The sequence below is a fragment of the Electrophorus electricus genome, chromosome 6, assembly GCF_013358815.1.
Source record: "Electrophorus electricus isolate fEleEle1 chromosome 6, fEleEle1.pri, whole genome shotgun sequence".
Lineage (NCBI taxonomy): Eukaryota > Metazoa > Chordata > Actinopteri > Gymnotiformes > Gymnotidae > Electrophorus > Electrophorus electricus.
Genome location: NC_049540.1, coordinates 14,032,262 through 14,054,711, shown reverse-complemented (window position 1 = coordinate 14,054,711; position 22,450 = coordinate 14,032,262). Strand labels below are relative to the sequence as shown.

General features: G+C 48.6%; 1 protein-coding gene across 5 annotated transcripts in view; it reads left to right on the top strand.

The window, feature by feature from the left end:
* The window catches only part of LOC113583944 (mediator of RNA polymerase II transcription subunit 13-like), a 64,266-nt gene extending 44,336 nt beyond the window's left edge, over nucleotides 1-19,930 (top strand). For 2 of the 5 annotated variants that reach the window (XM_035526995.1, XM_035526999.1), the window contains 27 exons: nucleotides 3,629-3,780; nucleotides 4,251-4,445; nucleotides 5,550-5,714; nucleotides 6,595-6,742; nucleotides 7,007-7,111; nucleotides 7,466-8,113; nucleotides 8,204-8,417; nucleotides 8,663-8,741; nucleotides 8,830-8,951; nucleotides 9,198-9,300; nucleotides 9,520-9,737; nucleotides 9,902-10,071; nucleotides 10,592-11,502; nucleotides 11,694-11,873; nucleotides 12,075-12,298; nucleotides 12,580-12,775; nucleotides 13,003-13,294; nucleotides 13,640-13,892; nucleotides 14,313-14,501; nucleotides 14,674-14,897; nucleotides 15,580-15,722; nucleotides 15,934-16,092; nucleotides 16,211-16,375; nucleotides 16,799-16,962; nucleotides 17,210-17,371; nucleotides 17,530-17,642; nucleotides 17,793-19,930. In XM_035526995.1, coding sequence (XP_035382888.1) covers nucleotides 3,629-3,780; nucleotides 4,251-4,445; nucleotides 5,550-5,714; nucleotides 6,595-6,742; nucleotides 7,007-7,111; nucleotides 7,466-8,113; nucleotides 8,204-8,417; nucleotides 8,663-8,741; nucleotides 8,830-8,951; nucleotides 9,198-9,300; nucleotides 9,520-9,737; nucleotides 9,902-10,071; nucleotides 10,592-11,502; nucleotides 11,694-11,873; nucleotides 12,075-12,298; nucleotides 12,580-12,775; nucleotides 13,003-13,294; nucleotides 13,640-13,892; nucleotides 14,313-14,501; nucleotides 14,674-14,897; nucleotides 15,580-15,722; nucleotides 15,934-16,092; nucleotides 16,211-16,375; nucleotides 16,799-16,962; nucleotides 17,210-17,371; nucleotides 17,530-17,642; nucleotides 17,793-17,925 — 5,827 coding nt within the window. In that variant the 3' untranslated portion in view covers nucleotides 17,926-19,930. The remainder of the gene's footprint in view (nucleotides 1-3,628; nucleotides 3,781-4,250; nucleotides 4,446-5,549; nucleotides 5,715-6,594; nucleotides 6,743-7,006; nucleotides 7,112-7,465; nucleotides 8,114-8,203; nucleotides 8,418-8,662; nucleotides 8,742-8,829; nucleotides 8,952-9,197; nucleotides 9,301-9,519; nucleotides 9,738-9,901; nucleotides 10,072-10,591; nucleotides 11,503-11,693; nucleotides 11,874-12,074; nucleotides 12,299-12,579; nucleotides 12,776-13,002; nucleotides 13,295-13,639; nucleotides 13,893-14,312; nucleotides 14,502-14,673; nucleotides 14,898-15,579; nucleotides 15,723-15,933; nucleotides 16,093-16,210; nucleotides 16,376-16,798; nucleotides 16,963-17,209; nucleotides 17,372-17,529; nucleotides 17,643-17,792) is intronic. The other 3 variants (XM_035526998.1, XM_035526997.1, XM_035526996.1) reach the window with 3 other exon arrangements.
* Nucleotides 19,931-22,450: the final 2,520 nt, after the last annotated feature.

The window sequence follows — 22,450 nt, the reverse complement described above, 5'->3', positions numbered from 1 at the left end:
GTTTCCACAAGCTTCTGCAATGTCACAACATTTATTTCTGTCCGTAGTTGCATACATTTTTTCCCAAGATCTTGTATTGATGATGGGAGAGTTGGACCACTGCGGAAAGTCTTCACATCCCAAAGATTCTCAATGGGGTTCAGGTTTGGACTCTGTGGTGGCCAATCCATGTGTGAAAATGATGTCTCATGCTCCCTGAACCGCTCTTTCACAATCTGAGCCCGATGAATCCTGGCATTGTCATCTTGGAATATGCCCATACCATCAGGGAAGAAAAAATCCATTGATGGAATAACCTGGTCATTCAGTATATTCAGGTAGTCAGCTGACCTCATTATTTGGACACGCAACATTGCTGAACCTAGACCTGACCAAGTGTAGCAACCCCAGATCATAGCACTGCCCCCGCAGGCTTGTATGGTAGGCACTAGGCATGATGGGTGCATCACTTCAGCCGCTTCTCTTCCTACCCTGATGCGCCCATCACTCTGAAACATGGTAAATCTGGACTCATCAGACCACATGACCTTCTTCCATTGCTCCAGAGTCCAATCTTTATGCTCCCTAGCAAATTGAAGCCGTTTTGCCGATTTGCCTCAGTGGTTTTGTTAAGGCTATGCAGCTGTTTAGTCGCAATCCCTTGAGTTCCCTTCGCATTGTGCGTGTGGAAATGCTCTTACTTTCACTATTAAACATATCCCTGAGTCCTACTGTTGTTTTTCTTCGATTTGATTTCACCACACGTTTGTGATTGCCGATCATGATCAATCAAGATTTTTTTCCGACCACATTCCTTCCTCAGAGATGATGTTTCCCCATGTCCTTCCACTTTTTAATAATGCGTTGGACAGTTCTTAACCAGATTTTAGTACTTTCAGCAGTCTCCTTAGATATTTTCTCTGCTTGATGCATGCCAATAATTTGACCCTTCTGAAAGTGATCAACATCTTTTCCACGACCACAGGATGTGTCTTTCGACATGGTTGTTTAACAAATGAGAAGCTACTCACTGCATCATTTAGGGTTAAATAACTTGTTGCCAGCTGAAACATAATCACCCGTGCAGTAATTATCCAATGGGAGGCTCTTACCAATTTGCTTAGTTAAATCCAGGTGGTGACACTTTTTTTTTTTGGCCAGGCAGTGTGTTTTGAATATGAAGTCTATAGCTGTGTCAGTTCTTATTGGTCACCTTGCACTGCTAAGCAACACGGTGCTCTAGGAAGAGAGCGCTATTCACTCTACGGCCTTCCAGCTGTCTAGCTGCTTGGTGCATTAAGGTGAGAGGTGAGAGAGACCCTGGTGTCCAGACTCCCAACCATGTACACCATGCGGCACACCTGTAACTCAAACCTGCTTCCATGCAAGTCCATGCAAAGGGTATATGTGCTCCTTCCTGTTTACATGGTCCTGATGTATTGACTACATCACATAGTCAAAATGTGCTAATACTGTATAGCCTTCCTGTGCTATCAGTTAGGTCATATTGAACCCCTGCAGAGACCTGCTGAGACTGCTAGAAGCCTATTGCAGAAACATAATCAGATTAATTGCAAACAACATTTCTCTAGATTTTTATTTTTTTTTAGTGTTTTATATTCAAGATTTCCTAGATCTTGTTATGGTAAGTACCCCTACAATCATCCCTGAATACGGTGCATAGCGAAAATGTTTGTAAGATAGGCTTGTAACGAAAAAGCTCATTAAAGAACTTTGCAGGAGGGCTTTCTCTTGCAACCCCTCCACTCCGCCGTGCTATCAGAAGCGGAGGGGTTGGGAGCCTTTTAACGTCCCGGCCGCCGATCGCTTGTCTAAGCCCTTGATAAGATCTGCGATTGGGCATGCTGCTCTGTCAGAGCGTGGGGCCCCACGCGGATTCTGACGGACGCCTCAGCACGGCGCGTGCCGGGCTGCTCTTCCGCTGTCACACCTTCCCTGCAACTTTCCTTCGCGCCGGCCTGACGCAGCACGACGAATAATCCAGCCCGGTTTACAGTGCGCCGAGGGATCGCCTGGGTGACGAACATCCCGTCCTTGAACCAGAGAGTTCCTGCGTTCGTCCCTGAATATGGATTCGGTAGCGGCGTATTTTGAAAGCATGACTCGAATGTGGTTTCGCTGTCAGCGGAACTGGAACCCCAGATTGGTTCAAAGAAAGTGCAGATGTGCAGTTCTTTGCCTTTTCCTTTGTGCGTGCATATAGGCTTGGCTGATTTGCACTCATTGTCGCGCACCGCATAATTATCCATTTATAAATATGTAGCGAACCAGGTCAGTCTGCTAAGACTTCTGACGATGCTAACTGTAAGGGTGGGGAAGTCTGGGTTTGATTAATAGTGCCCTTACTGAGATAAGACGGCCTTTTCTGAGAGGCATTGCTTGATCTGTGCTCGGATTGACCGGCGAAATTGTCTTGTTTTCTGGTGTTTAAAGCCTCTAACAAATCCCTCTGCTCATTAGGAAGTCGTGCGATGTCCCGTTTATTTATTTTACTCTTTGAGCGTGTCTTAAATGGCTAGCACGCTTTATGTGCAGTGTCTAAATGATGGCTCTGTGTAAGAACCAGCTAGCTGGAAGACAGTAGGCAACAGAGCTTGCTTTTCATAGACTGCACACCAAGCTGGATGCGGTTACAAGTGTGCATATGTGTGTGAGGGTGGAGAGATAGGTGGGTGGATGGGTGGGGGTTGTATGGTAGCCTGGTCCAATGCTCTAACATGAGACTTTTCCTATTGGCACCCCGTGCCTCTAAAAATAGTTCTTCATATGGTGGTAGGACAGAGTTGGCTTGGTAAAGTGGGAGGAGAGTTATGAGATGATGCAGACATTTTTTTTACTATATATATATATATATATATATATATATATATATATATATATATATATATAGATATATATATAGATATATATATATATATATATATATATAGATATATAGATATAGATATATAGATATATAGATAGATAGATGCACAGCAGTAATCTGAGTTATTTAAATGCAAGAAGAGGAAAGCTTCTGCAGCCAGTACACGTAGAAGTGTGTGTGTGCGCGCTGAAGCAGCCTGCTGTTATGACTCCAACGTTCTGTTGTTCTTGGTGAGCTGGAGGAATGCTTATGTGCCACACAAATTGCTTCCGTCAACTGAGTGCTTAGCGCCCTCTTGTGGAAACCCATCACACAGCTCCCTGTAGTCCTTATTACTCTCTAAAGCTTCATACCTTTATCCGAGATGTACACGCACTTCTGTCACACGTGTACGAAGCTAGAAGAGAGGAGTTATTTTGCTGCCCCCAAAGTAATAAACAGACCTTGGTTTGCTGTGTTTATGAACGTTTAAAAAAAAATAAAAATCATGTGATGGAATAAAAAGGAATATTGGATTGCAAAAAAAGCACAGCTGTAAACAAAACGGCTTTAAAAATAGATTATGCTGTCGTTTAAGCAAGTACTAAGCACTGGGAATATGCCTACTGCATATCTTTTTATATTATTCCATTAAAGCAATGTTGCAGTATTACTGATATGTCCCATTTATGTGCTGTCTGAAATGAGATCTCTCTCTTCCCCTCTTTCTCTCCATCCTGCTCCTCTTTCTCCTCTCCCTCCATCCACCCTCGCTCTCTCCAGCAGCAGCGAGCACCTCTCCTGCTCTTTCTCCTTCTTCCTCCATGGCGAGAGTAATGTGTGCACCAGCGTGGAGATCAGCCAGCACCAGCCCGCCTACCACATCACTGAGGAGCACGTGCGCCTGGCTCAGAGCTCCAGCAGCCCCATACAGGGTGAGCCGAGCTGGCCCCGCTCGCCCCTCAAACCCTCCCTGCTGCCCCACTCGAAGCGGAGCCTTTACACCCACTTTCTCTCATAACCCGCATCGGAGGCCTCCGTCTGGGTGGTATCTGCTCATACACCTGTACTCTGACCTCAGTGTTTTTGACTCAGTTTTCTTTGTGACCGTTTATCCCATGTTTCTGGGTTAGACGGCCTCCTCGAGCCTGGGCTTCCTCGGGCTACCTGAGTCTACCCACCTTAGGAGAAGCTGCCCCATGAGCCCTTGGCTCTATAACTAGTACTTAAAAGTCCTCTTTGGACGTACCTTTGAGATTAGATCGCCTTTTCACAATGGCCTCTATTTATCTGTTGCCCCTTTAAGAGGGATTAAAGGTGGAGCCTGTTACTTTTAAGTAAGACTAAAGGTTAAGCCTGTTCCTAGATCAGCCCGATCAGTATGCCTCCCGCCTCTGGCTCGCAGTGATCCTGAGCCCGTACGGACTGGGCGGCACCCTCACGGGCCAGGCCTTCAAGATGAGCGACCCGGCTGTGCGGAAGCTGATGGAGGAGTGGAGCAGCTTCTACCCCGTGGTGCTGAAGCGGCAGGAGGGCGAGCGCGGTGAAGCCGAGCCCACCCGCGACCCACACCGCCACGTTGCCCTGGAGGTCATCGTGGGTGAGGCACCCCGCACCACACAACGAAGCCGGCGTGGCCATGCTGGCGAGCTGATGGGAGGCTTTCGTGCTAGCTTGGGTTGATTTTCAAAGAGTGTACTGACTTGCTGACATGTTCATTTTGGATAACGATGATCTACTCTGAGCATTGGCAGACATGATATAAACCAGACACGCAATGTCTGCTCTTAATTGGGATTGGGATGGATTGGAATTCAGCCAGCCGGCTGTTTCTGGTGCCTAAGAAAGCTTTTGACTCACTCACTCTCAGCATTCCCATGTAAGCAGACAGGACAAAGTCATAGCTTTGATTAGTTTTGGCTCTTGATATGTGTGAGGCACTGTCACCAGGGTTGATTGGATACGCTAAATTGTCCTGTATGAATGTGAATTGCGTATGTATATAGATATACATACGTGTGTGTGGGTGTGCGTATGTGCGCTGTGGGCAATTTGGCTGCCACTTCTCATCTGTATGTCTGAATTGATTTTAAAAAGCTGATTTCTACCTGTAAAGTGTCCTTGGTTTAAGAAAGTCACCATATAATTGTAACTAATAATAATAATGATGATAATAATAATAATATACTTCTCACACAGCCAGGCATGAAAGACTCCAAACAACAGAGCTCCAGAGAGCAGACACAGAACACAAATTCTGAGTAACAACCATGGCCTAATGACTTACTAATACTTCTCAGACTCCTCAGGAAGTGTAGAGAAAGCTGCCTTCTCAGAACCCTGAAGCATAAGTACAGCACTGTTACACACTACCAACTGACATGCAGACCAGGTGCAGGGTGGGAGGGGCGTCGAGCTGGCTGTGTGTTTACAGGTTAAGGCTCAACTTATAAGGGCAGGTTTATCTAAGCTTGCAAGTGAGATGAGCCCAGGTTTTGAATGATTTGATTATGAAGAATACTAAATATTGATATTTATTGATATATACCACTGGGGTGTATTGAACCAGTCAGCAGTGTTTTAAATCTTCTACATTGTTCGAACACCATTATTTTCTCTCGCTCTCTCTCTCCCTCTCACACCTCTGTTCCGGCCCCCAACGCCACCTGCTTGGTTGGGTTCGTTTGTCCCGTCGTCCCTGTAGGTGGAGTGCGGATGATCTACCCAGCAGCCTTTGTGCTCATTGCCCAGGCTGATGTACCTGTGGAGCAGCCTTCACCCGCCCAGGGAGCTCAGGGGACCACGAGAGACTCCACCAACTGTGGCATCCCCCTCACTCCACCCACCTCCCCAGAGCAGCCCTGCTCAGGTAACACACACACACACACACACACACACACACACACACACACACACACACACACACAGAGGCAAGAACACACAAAGTTAATTAGGTGTAAAAACCATTGAGAAGAAAGTTTAAATGCCCCATAAAATCTGAATAGATACCATCTTGGTTTTTACTCTAACTACGTAGCACTGAAGCACCATATGCCCAAGTTACTGTGGATGCTTGTCCTGTTTGGATGCACTAATCATCACGTGGACTGATCACACACTTGAGCTCTTTACATTCCCCCACAGATGCCCCCCGAACAACCTCATTCCCTCTCATACCAGCCTCATTACCAGCCACCTCTACACTCAAAATGTAATCGTGCTTACAGTGCATTTCCTGTTAACGGTTCCGCTAATGACCCGTGAGCGTATATTAGTGCCTACTGGAGAAGATTATTAACCCCACAATCTCTGTCCAGTCACATTCCAGCATGGACAAACGCATACCAAATTCAGAAATGTAATCCTTGTAATCCTAATCTGAATTGTCTTTATTAGATAAGCATCCTTCATGTCACGGTTTGGGAGATTATGCACTTAAAATGTGTTCGATATCAAATCTTTGTGCACTTTCTTGTCCCTTTTATCATCTCGTGTGACATCCTTTTGTCATTAGCATTTAATTAAGGGGTCAGTGAATGAAGGAACTTGCAAATTAAGATCGAGCAGATACTGGTGCTGAGCTGGAGGGCCCTAGAGGGTGCTTTAGAAGTGTTTGAAGTAGTCTGGCTGTGACAGGCTTCCTTTATTCCATACTGCCTTGCTAGAGCAAACAGAAGCCAACCCTAAAACCAAATAAACACATTTTGAAGTTTGCATCAGTGGTGATGTGTGTTTTTGGCTGTTGCTAGGTGACAGTGGCTTCCAGACCGCCGTTTCCAGCGTAACTAGCCAAGAGAGTGGCCCTGCCCACAGCCCAAAGCATTCGGAGAAGAAGCTGACCAATCAGATGGTCCATCAGGCATGGAAGGAATGCTATGTGAACCAATTACAGCGCAAGTATGTGTTCTTTAGGAGGAAAGCCTGGCTTTTCCTGTGTGTTTATTGCTTTTGAAATTTGTGTCCCCTGCATCCTAAAGCCTGATACTAACTGCCTTTCACTGGCTTTGATCCACATCGGCGCTTTTTGGCGAACTGCTGCTTGAAAGATGTCTTGTCTTTGAATACTGTTCCATAAATATACTGCCTCCATGCCTTTCAAACTCCTGGTGCAAACATAACAGAAGACCGAGTCATCAGCGCTTCTCTGTCTCGCCCACGCAGATGCAATCTGTCCAACAGCATGACGGCGAAGAAGGAAGCGTCAAGCGAGCTGGCCGTGTGGGACTTCACGGCCCCCGGCGAGAGGGCCCCCTGCAGCTGCTCCAGGTTGGCACTCTTCCTCACCCGCACATGCACCGCCACCTTCCTCCAGGCCCTGTTCCGTTTGCCTCGGCAGCGGACCAGAATTTCACGCCACGTGCGGCCTCGAGCTTAGCCTCACAAACCGCACGGGGCGCGAGCCGACGCCTTTGCGGGTTTCCTTGTCACAAGCGCGCGTTGTCGTGACGACAGTGTGGTTTATAGCCTTTGGGTAGATTTATGCGTGGAACTGCATTCATTTCATAGACATGGGGCTTTTATTTTGAAGTTAATACAGTGGTGTTGATGGACCTCTGCTTGGCTCCACTCCCATGCTGGGAACGGCTCTCTGGATGAGCTTTTGTGTTTTTGCCCTTGAAGGTTGAGGCAGCAGCCCAAGCAGCAGCAGGCGAGCGGGTGCTCTGCCAACCCCCAGCCTGGCACCAACCCCTCCTCCACCTCCGCCCCCTCATTGCCCCCGCCCTCTGCGCCCAAACACAAGACGACTGATAAGCCTGACAAGTCCGACAAGGGGCCCAAACGGGCTGCCATAACCCCCTTCCACCACCGTCTCTCCATGGACCAGCAGCCGTGCCCGGAGCAGGACGCGCCGGCCGGGCCGCAGCTGGCTCTCGTGCCCCTGGAACCTCCCCTGGATTCCCTGCCCAGCTGCAAGTACCCCAAGCCCCTGTCGGCCATCAGGAAAGTCCCAGAATCTCTCCTCCATTCCCCAGTGTCGCCGTTGCCACCTACGCTCAGCCCACACCCCAGAGTGCAGGACCCCGAGGCCGTAGAGGCCCCCGTCAGTTTGCCCCACTGTCTGGAGGGCCCTCCAGTGGCCCCGCCTACCGAGATGAGCGAGACGGCGTTGTATGCGGCCTCGCTGGGGCCCAGAGACGCCGGTGGGAGCTGGTGGAAAAGCTTCCGGACCCCCAGGGTGGAAAAGCCGGACTTCAAGCCTCCGGAGCTACCCGGCGATACAGTGGAGAGTCCAGCAGAGGGCGCCGGCGAAGGAGCTGCACTGAAGAGGTACCGTGAGCGCAAACACTCTGCACTGGGGTGGAGAGGAAGCACACCAGCATGCAGCTGGGATCAACCGTCTGCTCCGTTTGTCCACAGGCTTTTTGCCGAGACGCACAAGCGGTTTAAGGTTTCGGAGGAGCGGGTCCGCGAGCACGTCAGCACCCTGCACTTCCTGCAGCAGCCTGGCGTCGAGGGGCTAGGGGAGCCCGGTGATGACCCTTATGACTTCAAGGAGGGTGACATTGAGTACAGTTTCCCCACTTCCAAAAGGCTGAAAGGCCAGGGCCGGGATCCCAGCCGGAAAGCAAAGGTGGGTGAACAGTTTCCTGGGTGCCAGGTAAATCTAATATCAGGGTTTTAGCATGTTCAGTAGTGTCTCAGCTCTTTACCTGAGACCTTTTTTAAATACATACATGTTAAAAATCTGTAGTGCACAGTGTAATATAATCTTGGCCGTATTGGCTATCCCTGATAAATTTAATTGAAAAGTTCATTTTATTTCTGCACAAATGTTTAAAAAGTTGGTGTGTGTGTGTGTGTGTGTGTGTGTGTTAGGGAGAGGAGATAAACGGAAATGGGGCGATGCCCGAAGGGAAAGATGCCATGTCCATTTTTAGCTCCGCCCCTAAATCCGGTGAGTCGGCACTCCGAGGATGGCGGGTGCATATGTTTACAGGGATAAAGCGGCACTGCTCTCAATGAATGCACTCTCACCTTTACAGAGGAGCTGGCTCAAGACGAGTCAGGAGCCAAGGCCAACCCCCCTCTGACCAGGGAGAAAGACCTGATAGTGCTCATCTCGGACCTAGAAAATATCTTCGGGGAGGAGGAAGATGAACTTGGGGTGAGTGTCTGCTCAGACAACACTTACATCACAGGGGGCAAGCTCACGTTTTTATGAAAACTATGTGACCCGTATTTGCCATAATTGCTGACCAGTGACATGGCAAGATATTTGTTGTGAGTTACTTTTTAACGTTATTTTTAACTTAGTTACGTTCTTTGTGATCGTAGTTTCAGAGCTTTACTCTGGGGGTCAACGAACTACTGGAATATTTTCAAAAGTTTTCTGTTTTTCTAACCTTTTCAGACCACGTTTCCTAATCATCAGCAGTCAGCCAAGACTGTGGTCCCGGGAGCAGACGAGCGCCCCCCGGGGATAGACGGGAGAGTAGCAGTGCCATATCCCTCAAGTAAGTTTAGCCTTTCTGGTCAGTCAGCAGTGTAAAAATAATTAATTAAAACCTGTGAACTATAACACAAATTTTCTCTTTCTTTTGTTCTGTCCCATTCTCATTCTCCCTTTCCCTGTCCCTTCTCTCTCTCTCTCTCTCTCTCTCTCTCTCTCTCTCTCTCTCTCTCTCTCTCTCTCTCATCCCCTTCCTTTCTCGCTTTTGCCCATCCGCTCTCAGCAGTAGCAGAGCTCCAGCGAATGTTCCCCACACCCCCCTCTCTGGAGCAGCACCCGGCGTTCTCCCCCATCATGTACCGCGACACCCCCAGCCAGGAGCCCCCGGCCCCTTCAGCGGGGCCCGAGCACATCCTCAGCGCCCACACCAACAGCCATCTCTCCGATTTCAAGATGGAAGTGGAGGACAGCATGGCCAGCCCCAAAGCAGAAGACATACGGGTGGGTACAGGGGCTGGCCGACGCTGATTACGCTAAATAACTAGAGAAATGTTATATTGCAAATTCAGGATGCGCTGCTCTGTCTTTCTTCCCTCATGAGATCTTGCAATCAGCCCCCCCCCCCCCCCAAATTCTCATTTGTGTCCCATGTCCCCTCCGTGCAGCCACAGTTAGGCTGTTCCATGTTCGCCCCCCTGCGGACCCTTCCAAGCCAGTGCCTCCTCCCTCTGAAGATCCCAGAACAGTGCTACTACAGACCCTCCTGGGTCCTGCTGCCCAAGACGGAGCACTACTGCCTCCCGGCCCACACGCCGTTCCTGCGGGATGGTTACGTGTAAGTGCACGTGACACTTGTGTCCTGTAGTCTTATAACGTATCCGTTGCCGACTAAGCCAGCTGACACTGATCTATATTCAGCATTTTTTTCCCCCTGAAAGTTAGTTTTATCAGTAAATCAGTTTGAAATAAACCAACCTCCCCTGATGTAGCCCTCCAACAATCTTAATAGTCTAATATTTGAAATGTAAGGTTCAAATAAAGCTGTGTAGTCTCAGCTGCAGACAAATGCGGTGTGAAGTTCTTAATGCTAAAGACATATAAGATTTATGTGTGTTCCCTTTCTTCTTTTTGCAAAACCTGCATATTTTGCTTCTAAACGCTTAGTGGATTAACCAGCTTGTCAGTATCTAGTTAGATCAATTACGTTTGAGTGGGAATGTGTCCTGTAGAATCAATGGGCTCACCGTGTATGGTAGTACCATCAACATGTATTGAACAGTGTTGGACAGTAACCCTGTTATTGAGTAGTGTTTGGTTAGCAGTAGTGACTCTGTGCCCTGTCTGTCCTCCCACAGTAACGTTCCCAGCATCTGCACCCTGCAGGACCAGGACTACAGCCAAATGAGTGCCAGTGCTGCCTCCACTGGCACAGTGGGCGGAGTCCTCCCATCCCCTGCCACGCCCCGCTTCTCTGTCCCCACCCCCCGCACTCCACGCACCCCCCGTGGGATGGGCACAGCCAGCGGGCAGGGCTCGGTCAAGCAGGATGGCACCGAGCTGAGTTCGCCCGCCTCCACGCCCTCGGCCAGCCTGCCCCTCAGCTCCGTGGAGCCGGCGCCCTCTGGGCCGGCCCTGCCCGAGGCGCACAGCCTCTACGCCATCCTGCTCCTCTCTGACTCCGTCCTGGACGTGTTCAAGGACCGCAACTTCGACAGCTGCTGCATCTGCGCGTGCAACATGAACGTGAAGGGGGCCGACGTGGGCGTCTACATCCCGGACTCCACGTGCGAGGACCAGTATCGCTGCATGTGCGGCTTCAGCGCCATCACGAACCGCCGCATGGCACACGGAGCCGGCCTCTTCCTGGAGGACGAGCTGGATATTTTCGGGCGGGGCTCGGAGGCGGGCCAAGCGGCCGAGAGGAGGCTGGCTCTGTGCAGGAGGGACCCGCCCACCAGCGGGAGGCGGGCTCTGGAGCAGCAGCAGCCCGTGTCTGTTTTAGGGCTGATTCAGGAACAGTGCTCCCAGCCCATCTCCTCGCTGGCCTCGCTGCACAGGCCTGCCGCCTGTTCTTGCCGTAGCAGGCAGGGGGCGCTGCTGCAGAGCTGGGTAGCGGACCGGCTGTGGGCAGACAGCAGTGACGCATGTGTGGAGTGCTACAAGGCGCTGGTGCAAGGACTGCAGTATGTGGACAACGCGGCTGGGGGCAAGGTGGAGCAGGCTTTGGTGAGGAGCAGTGCTCTGCACTCCTGGCCCCATACCAGTGGTAAGAGTTACTCCGTCGAGCTTTAACTCTGCTAGATTGCTGTAATATATTCCCCTCTGTTGGGTCCTTTGAAAATGGTCCTTTGACACTGTGATGTTAGCTTTTTCTGATCATAAACTGTGTGTGTGTGTGTGTGTGTGTGTGTGTGTGTGTGTGGTGTGTGTGTGGTGTGTGTGTGAACACTCCCACAGTGTTGGACATCAGCATGCTCTCCTCTCAGGATGTGGTGCGCATGCTATTGTCCCTGCAGCCCTTCCTGCAGGACGCCATCCAGAAGAAGCGCACGGGCCGGACCTGGGAGAACATCCAGCACGTCCAGGGGCCGCTCACGTGGCAGCAGTTCCACAAGATGGCCGGACGCGGTTCCTACGGTGAGGCCGCGGGGACTCTGTTTCCATCCTCGCCTTCCCTCTTGGCACCAGAACAGAGATGTTTGCATTTCCACAGTCTTAACCAACGGCAAAGGATTACTCTCCCTCGTTGAAGTTTTGTTTCTCGTATCACCTTCGGGTCCTCCGAAGTGACTGAGGAAATGCTCGTCAGGATCTTCTAATGTGTGCTTTACCCACCAGGGTCGGAGGAGTCTCCCGAACCTCTTCCCATCCCCACACTGCTGGTGGGGTATGACCGCGACTTCTTGGCCTTGTCCCCGCTGGTGCTGCCCTTCTGGGAGAAGCTGCTCCTGGAGCCCTACGGGGGCCAGCGTGACGTGGCCTTCCTGGTCCTCTGCCCCAACAATGACACCTTGCTTGCCGGGGCCAGGGCCTTCTTTCAGGAACTCAGCGCTGTCTATGAGGTAACACACGTTACATACAGGAACAGGCGTAATAGGATGCAAAGTACAAACCTTTCCGGATTTTTTGTTTGTTTGTTCGTTTTTATAAGGTGCCAACCATCCAGATCATTGTTGAGCTGCCTTTTTTTAGCAATCTATCTTAAAACTGCTAAGCCTTGGTAGTTCTAAAGATAGCCTTCTGTACTTTTCTTTTCCGTACTTTAGTTATCGCAAACAAATTACAGTTGGGCATAAACGGAGCCCCTCTTCTCTCATTCCCACCTTTCCCCCTTGTGTCTCAGTCCTGTCGGCTGGGGAAGCACCGTCCGCTCGCCCGGGTGTCCCGGGAAGGCATAGTGCGTGTGGGCTCCAAGGAACCCGAGAAGCTGGAGGATGAGGTGGTGGATGAGTGGCTTACAGGGCCATGGGCTGGACAGTATCATGAGGACCACCTCAACAAACTCAAACTCTACGCCCAAACCTGCAGACGGACACTAGGTAGGAATATCTCAGCTTGGGCTTGTAGCTAAATTAGCACTCCTGGAACCTTGACAACAGCAGCAGAATATGGTAAAACCTTGTTTAACCTTGAATATATACACTGAAATACACTGAATGTCAGTTGGCCTCTTGAGATGCACGTTGGCTAGCCCCAAGTAATCATGTGAAAGAATGGGCCATCTATAGCTAACTGCATATTTTCACACTGATTTCCTCCTTTCCAGCTCCACAACTCTCGGCTCTGTCACTAGACAGCAGTCTCCTCCTGCCCCCAAAGCCTCAGGCCACTCCAGCTTCTGCCCCAACAGCCCAGCCTGCCCCGTCCAGCCAGCCGACACCGGGCCCTGGTGCCCCTGAGGGAGATGCAGCAGCGGGGGCCCCCGGGTCAGGCAGCACGCCCACCAGCACCAGCACCAGCCAGACCAGCTCGGCCGAGCAGTGTCAGAGCGGGGCCGACAGCAAAGGTGTCCCCAACGCCTTGGTGAACCCAAGCCAGGCAGCCGAGAGCTCTGAGATGTGAGCGGCACAATTGCACTGCAGTTTGGGTGCACATTCAGACGTCGTTAACTAGTCGTTAACAATTAAATGAACGCAATTAAAACTTTTAAAGCAGATGACCTTATATGAACACAACCCATAAGCCCGTGAGATCAGACCTGTGATCATCTCACAAACTCAGCCAGGAGTGTGTACCAAAAGAGCATCTTGCAGATGACCACAAGTCATTTTTTGCTTAAGGGTCCTGTCGATTGCCCTTGAATGAATTGTGCAGGTGTGGAGTCTGTATATAGTCTGCAGTCTATATGCAGGCTGTAGTGCTTTGATTCTCTGTATCCCAACCAGTTCCTTTTCTTCTTGTAGCAGTTTGGCAGAGCGGGAGAGAATCGGCATTCCGACCGTGGCGGAGTCAGCAGATAGCCACGTCCACCCGCCGGCCATCGTCCTGTACCTGGTGGACCCCTTCCTGTGCTCGGGTTCGGGGGCAGGGCCAGGGGAGGAAGAAGACGCAGAGGAGGTGGAGTCCGGCAGCGTGTGCCTGCTGGCGCTCCTGCGCTGCTACACGGACATGCTCAGCGTGCTGCCCGAGAACGTGCAGCAGGTTCTGGTGCTGCAGGTCCGAGCACAGAAACGCGTTCATTCTCTCTCTCACACACACACACGGTGGAAGCGTAATCCACATCATGCCGCCTGATTCACAGAGCAGGAGTTCCCACCCATCTGGTTAATTTAAGATGAAAGTCAATTGGGTGGACCAGTAGGAGACGCTGCCCTCGGAAAATCCGGGTTTTGTCTTGAATTCACTCAGCTCAGTGAATAAATGAGAAAACCTGTTTTATGAAAGACCCCCTCACACGAGCGTTTACGAGCAAGCTTTTTTGTGGTCTCCATTTTAGCTGTTGTTAGTTCCAGTGGTACTTAGTCAGAATCCATTTAAAATGGCACATCATAGTTGGCACCTTTTTCTTTCAGGGGGGAGGGGGGTGTATTTCTGGAATGTGAAATGTGTGACGAACGGTGCGTTGTTTGGGTCCAGGTGGTGCCGTGTCAGTACCTGCTGCAGCTGGCCAGTGGCGAGAGCCCTCTGTACCTGCAGCACCTGCGCTCGCTGGCCTTCTCCGCCCACTCGCAGTGCAGGCGCCGTCTGCCCACCCAGACGCACATCAGATCGCTCACGGGCTTCGGACCAGCCGCCACCATTCACTCCTTGCTCAATAGCCCCGAGGTGAGGCAGGCTTGTTTCCATGCACGACCGCCCCTGTGCCGTTCCACGTTTCCAGAATTAGTTGTCCTGCTAAAACGTCATGAAAAATTGATTTGCACTTAATCCCTTAATCTCTTAATCTTCTATTGCATTATGGCTTTAGTGATTGATCCAAGCTGTCTGGCTTTGGCAGAATCCCAGCTCTATGCAGGTGTACTCTCCTCCCTTCATCCTGGGACCTACTCGCAGCAAGCAGCCAGAGGCAGGCGAGGTCTGTTCAGAGGCTCCTGCCCGCTACAACGTCCTCTTCGTGGGCTACTGCCTGTCCCACGACCAGCGCTGGATCTTGGTGTCCTGCACCGACCAGCAGGGGGAGCTCTTGGAGACCTGCACTATCAACATAGATGTCCCCAACAGGTAGGAGCTGGGCCAGGTCACATCATGGGTCTTATTTTCATGGCATGAAGTGCGGCTTCCTATGACGGCATTACTACGTTACAAAGGGTGTGTCCAAAACACATAAGAGCATCATAAGGACGTGCCCAAAAGACAGACATTACTGTAGTTCCAAATCATCCATAAAAAGCACTGCAGATTATGTGGAAATGGGCTGTTCACTTGAAATTAGTAGACAACATCAAGCATGTGCAGTGCAGGAAAAGAAATTGAAATTGCCTGCATTGTACGTTTTTCTCGCCCGACTCTGGAAGTACCACGGGGCTACAGGTTCAGGTGTTGTAATGTTTACACCAGTCATATCCTCTTCTTATACACGTAATGGTGTAGCTAGTCTTCATCCAGGACTATTCCACGATTCACTAATTCCGGGGCCATTTTCAGCAAGCCTTTTAGAGCTCATGAATCTATTGGCAAAGTCTCAAGTTTTCTTGCTTCACACACGCGACTGCATTTGTTTGCACCCTCTGTTTGACCGTAGTGCAATGCAAAGTGTGGCAGAAAATGAGTAAAAAGCGTTCTGTGCCATCATTCAAATACCAAGTTGTTGTAGCGACGGCATGACCGTAGCGCCGCTCGACTAGAGTTTGATTGGTTAAGGGTTTTCAGAGGGTTACATGCTGCGTTTTCCTTTGGCACACAGGTCTCGGCGTCCCAAGTTTTCCCCACGCAAAATCGGCATGCAGAAGCTGTGGGAGTGGTGCATTGGGGTCATCCAAACGACAGCGGTGCCCTGGAGGATCGTGATTGGACGCCTTGGTCGGTTGGGTCACGGCGAGCTGAAAGGTATGGCTCACTTGAGTGCTTCTGCTACACACTTTCAGCCGTGGGCCATACCTTCTGTTCGAGTGCCTTCTACAGTTCGGCTGATGACAAATTTGAAAAAAACAAACCAAAACGACCCACATTTTCCCCCCTAAAGCAGGTCAGTTAGAGAGGGTATTGAACTGGCAGCAGAGCTGTGGTGATTTGACCCGCGTGTCTCGCTGTCCCTCAGACTGGAGTCTCCTGCTGGGCGAGCACTCGCTGCACTCCATCAGCAGGCAGCTGCGCGAGGCATGTCGCATGTGCGGCACCTCCGCTGCAGACTCCCCGTCCATCCTCAGTGCCTGCCTGGTCTCCATGGAGCCCCAGGGGTCCTTTGTGGTCATGCCAGGTAAGAGCTGCTGCAGCCGGAGGTTCACTGGAAGATGGGACGACAATGTCCCCGCGCAGTGTGAGGCTGAAGACTGTGTGCGTGTGCGTGTGTGTGTGTGTGTGTGTGTGTGCTGCAGATGCTGTGACTATGGGCTCGGTGTTTGGCCGTAGTACTGCATTGAACCTGCAAACATCTCAGCTGAACACTCCCCAAGACGCCTCCTGCACCCACATCCTGGTGTTCCCTACGTCCTCCACCACACAGGTGGCTTCCAGTGCCTATCCCACAGAGGACAATACTGGTACTGCAACACCTTTCTACACTCTCCACCGACCTGATTTTCTGATTTTAAAGTCCTATTTAAATGTAAACACATATTTGTGTTTATTGTAGTGTTGCATCATTCATGGTCTTACAATACCATAAATTAGCCAGTTAGGCCAAAATTTTATTTGCTTGGTAATAGTCACTATGCTAGCAAATATCATGCTAATCAGGGGCAACCACCTTCTCACCTTAGTAACCATATTAACTGTCCATTAACATAGGTTTGGAACTCGGTTGTTTTTCTAACTGTTCTGAATACATCTTTTTCAAAGGCTGCATTTTACTGTTAAAGTTCAATTTGCAATGCTACCAGCAGAGGATGCTATACATCCTCAGCTTTCCTGGTACTCTGTGACTCCCCCCATACGCTTGACTCTGTTCTCCTCCACTGTTCCAGATGACATGTTTGACCTGCCATTCCCGGACGAGCTGGAGAATGACATTGGGCATGATATGATGCTGATCACTGGGAATCTGCACCCTTCCCCCAACACCTCGCCCGTGCCCTCTCCTGGGTCTCCCTTGGGGATGGGCGTGGGCTCCCACTTCCAGCACACACGGGTTAGCAACAAACACCAACAAAATCAAAAGTGCCCAATAGTGGAATTCATACACCTCTCATAACTAATATGAATACATAACATGCTCATATATATGTTTATGAATGCTTATGTCTGCACTGCCTGAATTTACACATAAGGCTCAACATATAAAAGCCTGTCTGCTTGTCATCAAGTGTTATAAATGTTTTATGATTGTGTGCGCGTTTGTGTGCGTACGTGTGTGTGTGCGTGGTGTGGTGTGGCAGAGCCAGGGTGAGCGCTTGCTGTCTCGCGAGGCTCCCGAGGAGCTAAAACAGCAGCCTCTAGCCCTGGGCTACTACGTCTCCACGGCGCAAGCCGACGGGCTCCCTCACTGGTTCTGGGCGTCCTGTCCTCAGGCACAGAGCCAATGTCCACTCTTCCTCAAGGTAGGAATCAGGAATCGTGCTCACCTTTTCCCTTCTTTGAATGCAGCACCTCCCCAACCCTAACCTTACCCCCCCAGCCTTTATATGCCTCTGGTACAATGTAAAATAACAAGTGGTGCAGGATGTGACTGGATGCTGTGGCTATTCTGGGCTTGCAGGCCTCTCTGCACCACCATATCTCCATAGCCCAGAATGATGAACTCGTTTCCTGCAAGACGTCCCAGAGGAGCCCTCATCCACTGGACTCCAAAACTACTTCAGATGTGCTCAGGTCAGCCCCTCTCTGTCTGTCCACACGGTCCGGATCCACCCTTAGATATCTGTCTCTGCCACCGATCTGTTGCAGAGGCCAGATTCCTTTTATCTTCCTTTGTCCTGAGTTATTCATTTTGCAAGACTGACATCCAAGTTCTCCTTGCAGGTTTGTGCTGGAGCAGTACAATGCCCTCTCCTGGCTAACGTGTAATCCCGCCACTCAAGACCGTCGCTCCTGCCTTCCTGTGCACTTTGTCATCCTCACCCAGATGTACAATGCCCTCCTGAAGATCTTATAGGAGCTGTGCAGAGAGGCCAGCCGCCCGGGAGGGATCTGACGTCTCTCTAACAAGTGCCAGGGACGGTCTCGCGCTGAAATGCAGCCACTGGGTCCGTTGCGGCCAGTTCAGGTCAAAGGAGAAACTGTTCAGTGGGCCAAGCCACGGGTTCCCCCCAGCAGAACGTTCACTGGGGTCGGAGGGCAGCCCGTACTATCCACAGAGGGCAGTGGCCAGCCAGGTGGAAAGCTCTTGCTTGGATTTGACCATCTCTGAAATAAGCCTAGTACAATCACTACCCTTTAACACTCAGCCACAGGTGGGTTTTTGTGCCAGTTGTGTGGTCTAGCCTGGAAAAAAAAAAAGGATGGAAATGTCAAATCCTGCACTTTTGGATCAGCGTTGGAGCTGGAGTTGAAATGGCAGCCATGATTCTGAAATGGGTTGGTGGTGTTTTGTTTTTTTCTGTTGTTGTGTTTTGCGTTCTCCCTGACCTTTTCCACCATGTGAGATCCAATGGGAATCCCACATGGGGAGACAGCTGGCCTCGTGTAACATCTAATAACACTATGATGAAAGCTGAGAACGTTAACCAAACTTCAGAATGCCGTCAGCTGTCTTATCATTTGTCCATGTCCTCGCACAAGCGCTGCGTCCTGTCATTCGCCATGGCAGGCCCGAGTCGGTAGAGGTGGTCCACAGCGGTTTTGTCTGCATACCCCTGAAGACTCACAGAACGATGCACAGTCACTCTGTGGCCTAATTTGATATGCAAAGGCTGAAGCTGAGCTATAAAGTGACTCTCAGTCCAACTCCGAACTGCCTCCAGCGCGTTCACTCCCCGAGGCTAAATGAGCCGTCAGACACCATCTCCTTTTGCTCCATGACCTTTTTTACATCTTTGTAACTATTGTATATAGTTCCTCCCGAGTGTCTCGTTTAATCTGCATTCAACGCTGAACACTTGAGAGAAGGCAAAGAACTTCCACTAAAGGTGACTCGTTCAGTAATGGCACTTTCAGCTCTTTTGAGGAGTCAATTTTATTGTTGTAGATAAACTTGCCAACTAATATTTGACAATGAAATCAAACTCAAATGTATTTGTTCATAGTGTAAAGCTGACTTTGCAGAGAATTATTTTTATTAATGAAAGCAAAAGTTTGAATAAAAATAGACCAAGGCCTTTTTTCCAAATTCAAATTGAGAGCCTTGAGTTCAGAAATGTTAACTCTAATTTTAAAGATAATTGTAACAGAAAATGTTGAAATGCCATATTTATATATTATATATCCCATTGTATAATTTCATATATATCATATCTCTTTCTAGCCACCACAAATGGGTAATATTGTGGTAGGGGTTTACACACAAAAAAAGTCTTTTAAGAGACAAAACAGTATAAACATTTATGAAATCAGTGCATTAAGTTGCATATTTGCTTTTTTAATTTACACTTTGGTCTTTTTGCCTTTTAATTTAATGAGTTAAGTTAACTAAACAATGCAGAAAAAAAATATTTATGAAGTGTTTTCTTTTACTGCAAAATAAACTTGAAATAGGCAATAGATTTAATTCAGTGTATTTGAGCATAAAGCATATTGTATATTTAACTAATATGCATTATTTGCAAGTTTTTAAAGATGTCAAAGTTAACCCTCAGAAAGTCCTGTTTCTCATTCATGGTCACAGTTTGCTCTGTCAGTTCTATTCCTCCTTGCATGTTTGTATATACACTTTTCAGCAGTGTTCTTAAACCTTATGAAAGTTGTAGATTTCATGCCAGTTTTCTTTTATTCGACATGACTCCTATGAAGTTTTTTTCTTGCCTTTTTGAAATACAAATATACAGTATATTCACCTCATTCCAATACAGCCAAGGGTGCATTGCCAAGACATGTATACTAAGAACAAAAACTTTGGGGCAGGTTTGTTACACCTCTGCTATCATTTTGAATATCGAGCAGATCTGTCTCTGAAAAGAGATCTGTTTCTTTTACACTTTTTTAAGTAAATTATTTAAATCTGAGAGTTGAATCGCTTGAGATTTTTTTTAAAAATTATTGTTCCTAAAGACGTTACCAATTTTCAATGTAATTCAGCTTTTACTGCTTAAAGTGTCCCTATTACTTGGTCAGTCAAATGAGATCCATCTGTGTTGGCTACAAGTCTATCGTGTTGTCCGTGAAGGTAAGCACAAACAGCATGTGTTATGAATGACTGCTGTTCAGCTGAGGAAGGGTTGGGGACCATCTCCCCTGATGGCTGTTTCACACATGCATCCTCCTGTCCAGCACATGATATTCCAAAACAAATTGCGTCCCTTTCATTACTGTGTCACAGGCTGTGGTCAGAGTTTTACCAAAGGTGTGAGAGACTCCATGCAAAAACGCAACATGCCATATCAAAGTGTATTGTGTTCGGACAAAAACTGGCCTTATTTTATGCTGTCAACCTTTGATTTTTTAAAAAGAATATTTGGGTAAGAATAACATGCCCAAAAACATCAGTATGGTTGACAGTGAATAAATCCTAGCGGCAAAGAATTAGCATTAAATGAGTTGCATAATGCTATCTGGTTGCTGACGGTTCTTGTTTATTAGAAACTAGCATCTTAATATAAGATCTCCCTTTAAGGTCAGGACAGGCACATATGTTTCAAAGCATCATTATTAAATGCTACCAACCACAAATGTTCCCTCCTGTTAGCGATCAGTGGCTGATGTGTTTGCACGCTGTTGGGGGGAAACGGCAGCGACAATGTGGCGTGCGTTTCTCCAGCTCGGCAAACCCCCGTCGAGCCCCATCTCACACTCAAAGCGCCGGCTTGGTTTTGGAGTCAGGCCCGGCTGACGAGGAGCCGCCTTTGTGTAAAGTGCAGGCGCGGAGCCTAAACAGATGACTCATCCGGAAGGCCAGACCGGGCGATGGATGTCCATTTCGAAGATCGGGGCCGAGTGAAAAGAGGGAGGGAGGACCCACTTAAGTACAACCCTGGCAATTCAATAACACGGGAGGCCTTGGTGCCTGCATGCAGGTGGGGGGTGGGATGCGACATCAACCAAACAAACATAACGACGAGAAAGGTCGAGGGAGTGCTGGATACAGCGGTCATTGTACGGAGGACTCTGAAGTGTCTCTCTCGGGCTTGGGCGCCAGTCTAACAGCAGTCCATAGAGTCGTAGTCAGGGCTAATTGCATTGCACGTTACACGCAGATGGCCTATTAAGTATTGGCCATTCACTTGTTACCTACCTCACTGGTCCCCTTTAGCCACCAAATGGCCTCTAAATTGGACAACGGAATTTTAAAGTGCATCTTGTCAATGAATCTATATAACCCTTCAAATGCCATTTCAAATGCATATGAGCTTGAATGTACAGTCCAGTTCTGCCAGGAACATATTTACAGCAAAGTCATTTGTTTGGTGCAAACAAATGGGCTAAAATGTTCTTTTCACTGCATTTGGTTCAGCCATCATATATTATAATAGAATAGCCCATCAAAGGCCACATTGCTTGTGATATGAAGCATAGACTAGAACAGGTCTGGATCTTATTCCACATTCACAGAGAGCAGACAGCATGCAAAAATTCAGTACTTGGTGAGTCACTGTATATCCTGTTCCCCAAAATGAGTTGCCATTGCAACAGAGCGAGTGTCGCAAGTGTTCTCAGCACCGTCTCCTCTAATGAAGGTTCTCTGTCATTAACTGGCATCCCACCTGATACATATACATTAATACACAGCCATTGTATTAGAAACAATGTGTAGGTCTGGTGGTGCAATCAGTCTTTCTGTTGCTCTAGCTGTAGAGCTACTGTGCTCTAGCTCCTCATCGTCTGACCACAAGACCTCTGCTGGCTGGACAAGCCCAGTAGTGACACTGATGCATGTCACAGCAGCACTGCCAAGAACCGGTTTAACACCCTCGGCCATGCCAGTACCATTTCAGTGCTAGCGCTGTAACACCCAAATAACATCTGGTCAGAAGTGGTCTTGTGGTCATAAACTGACCAGTGTTGAATAGGATAGAGGGTAGCTGTTGAAATTATACTCTGGTCTGTAATTGTGTACTTGTATAATGCAGCTATAATTGACCAAAGAGTGTGAGTCCAAGGTTTCTGATAAAGTGGCCTGTGAATGTAAGGGACATACACATAAGCTCTGCATCTTTGTTGGATTCATTATAGCGAATGTGCACTGTGCACAGTTTGATGCAGTTTAGAGGACTTCTATCACCATAAATTTTAAAGAAAATCTGGTGTTCCAACAGCATTTGTATTGGTCTAAAATTTTGAAAGAAAAAGTTTTGAAAGTTAAAGCCACCAGGTGATATTTTCAAGAAATATTTGGATGTTTTAATCAGCAATTTTTTTATTTAACCTTGTTTCCCTGATAAATAATCTAGGAAATTATAAGATTGTGATTCATTGTTGAGCTGGCAAATTCAGTAAAGAACTAGTCCGTGAGATCCAGTAATCTCATACATGGGTTCTTCTCAGTTTGATGAGATCCAAGATTACCTAACTAGCAGAATAATTTCATT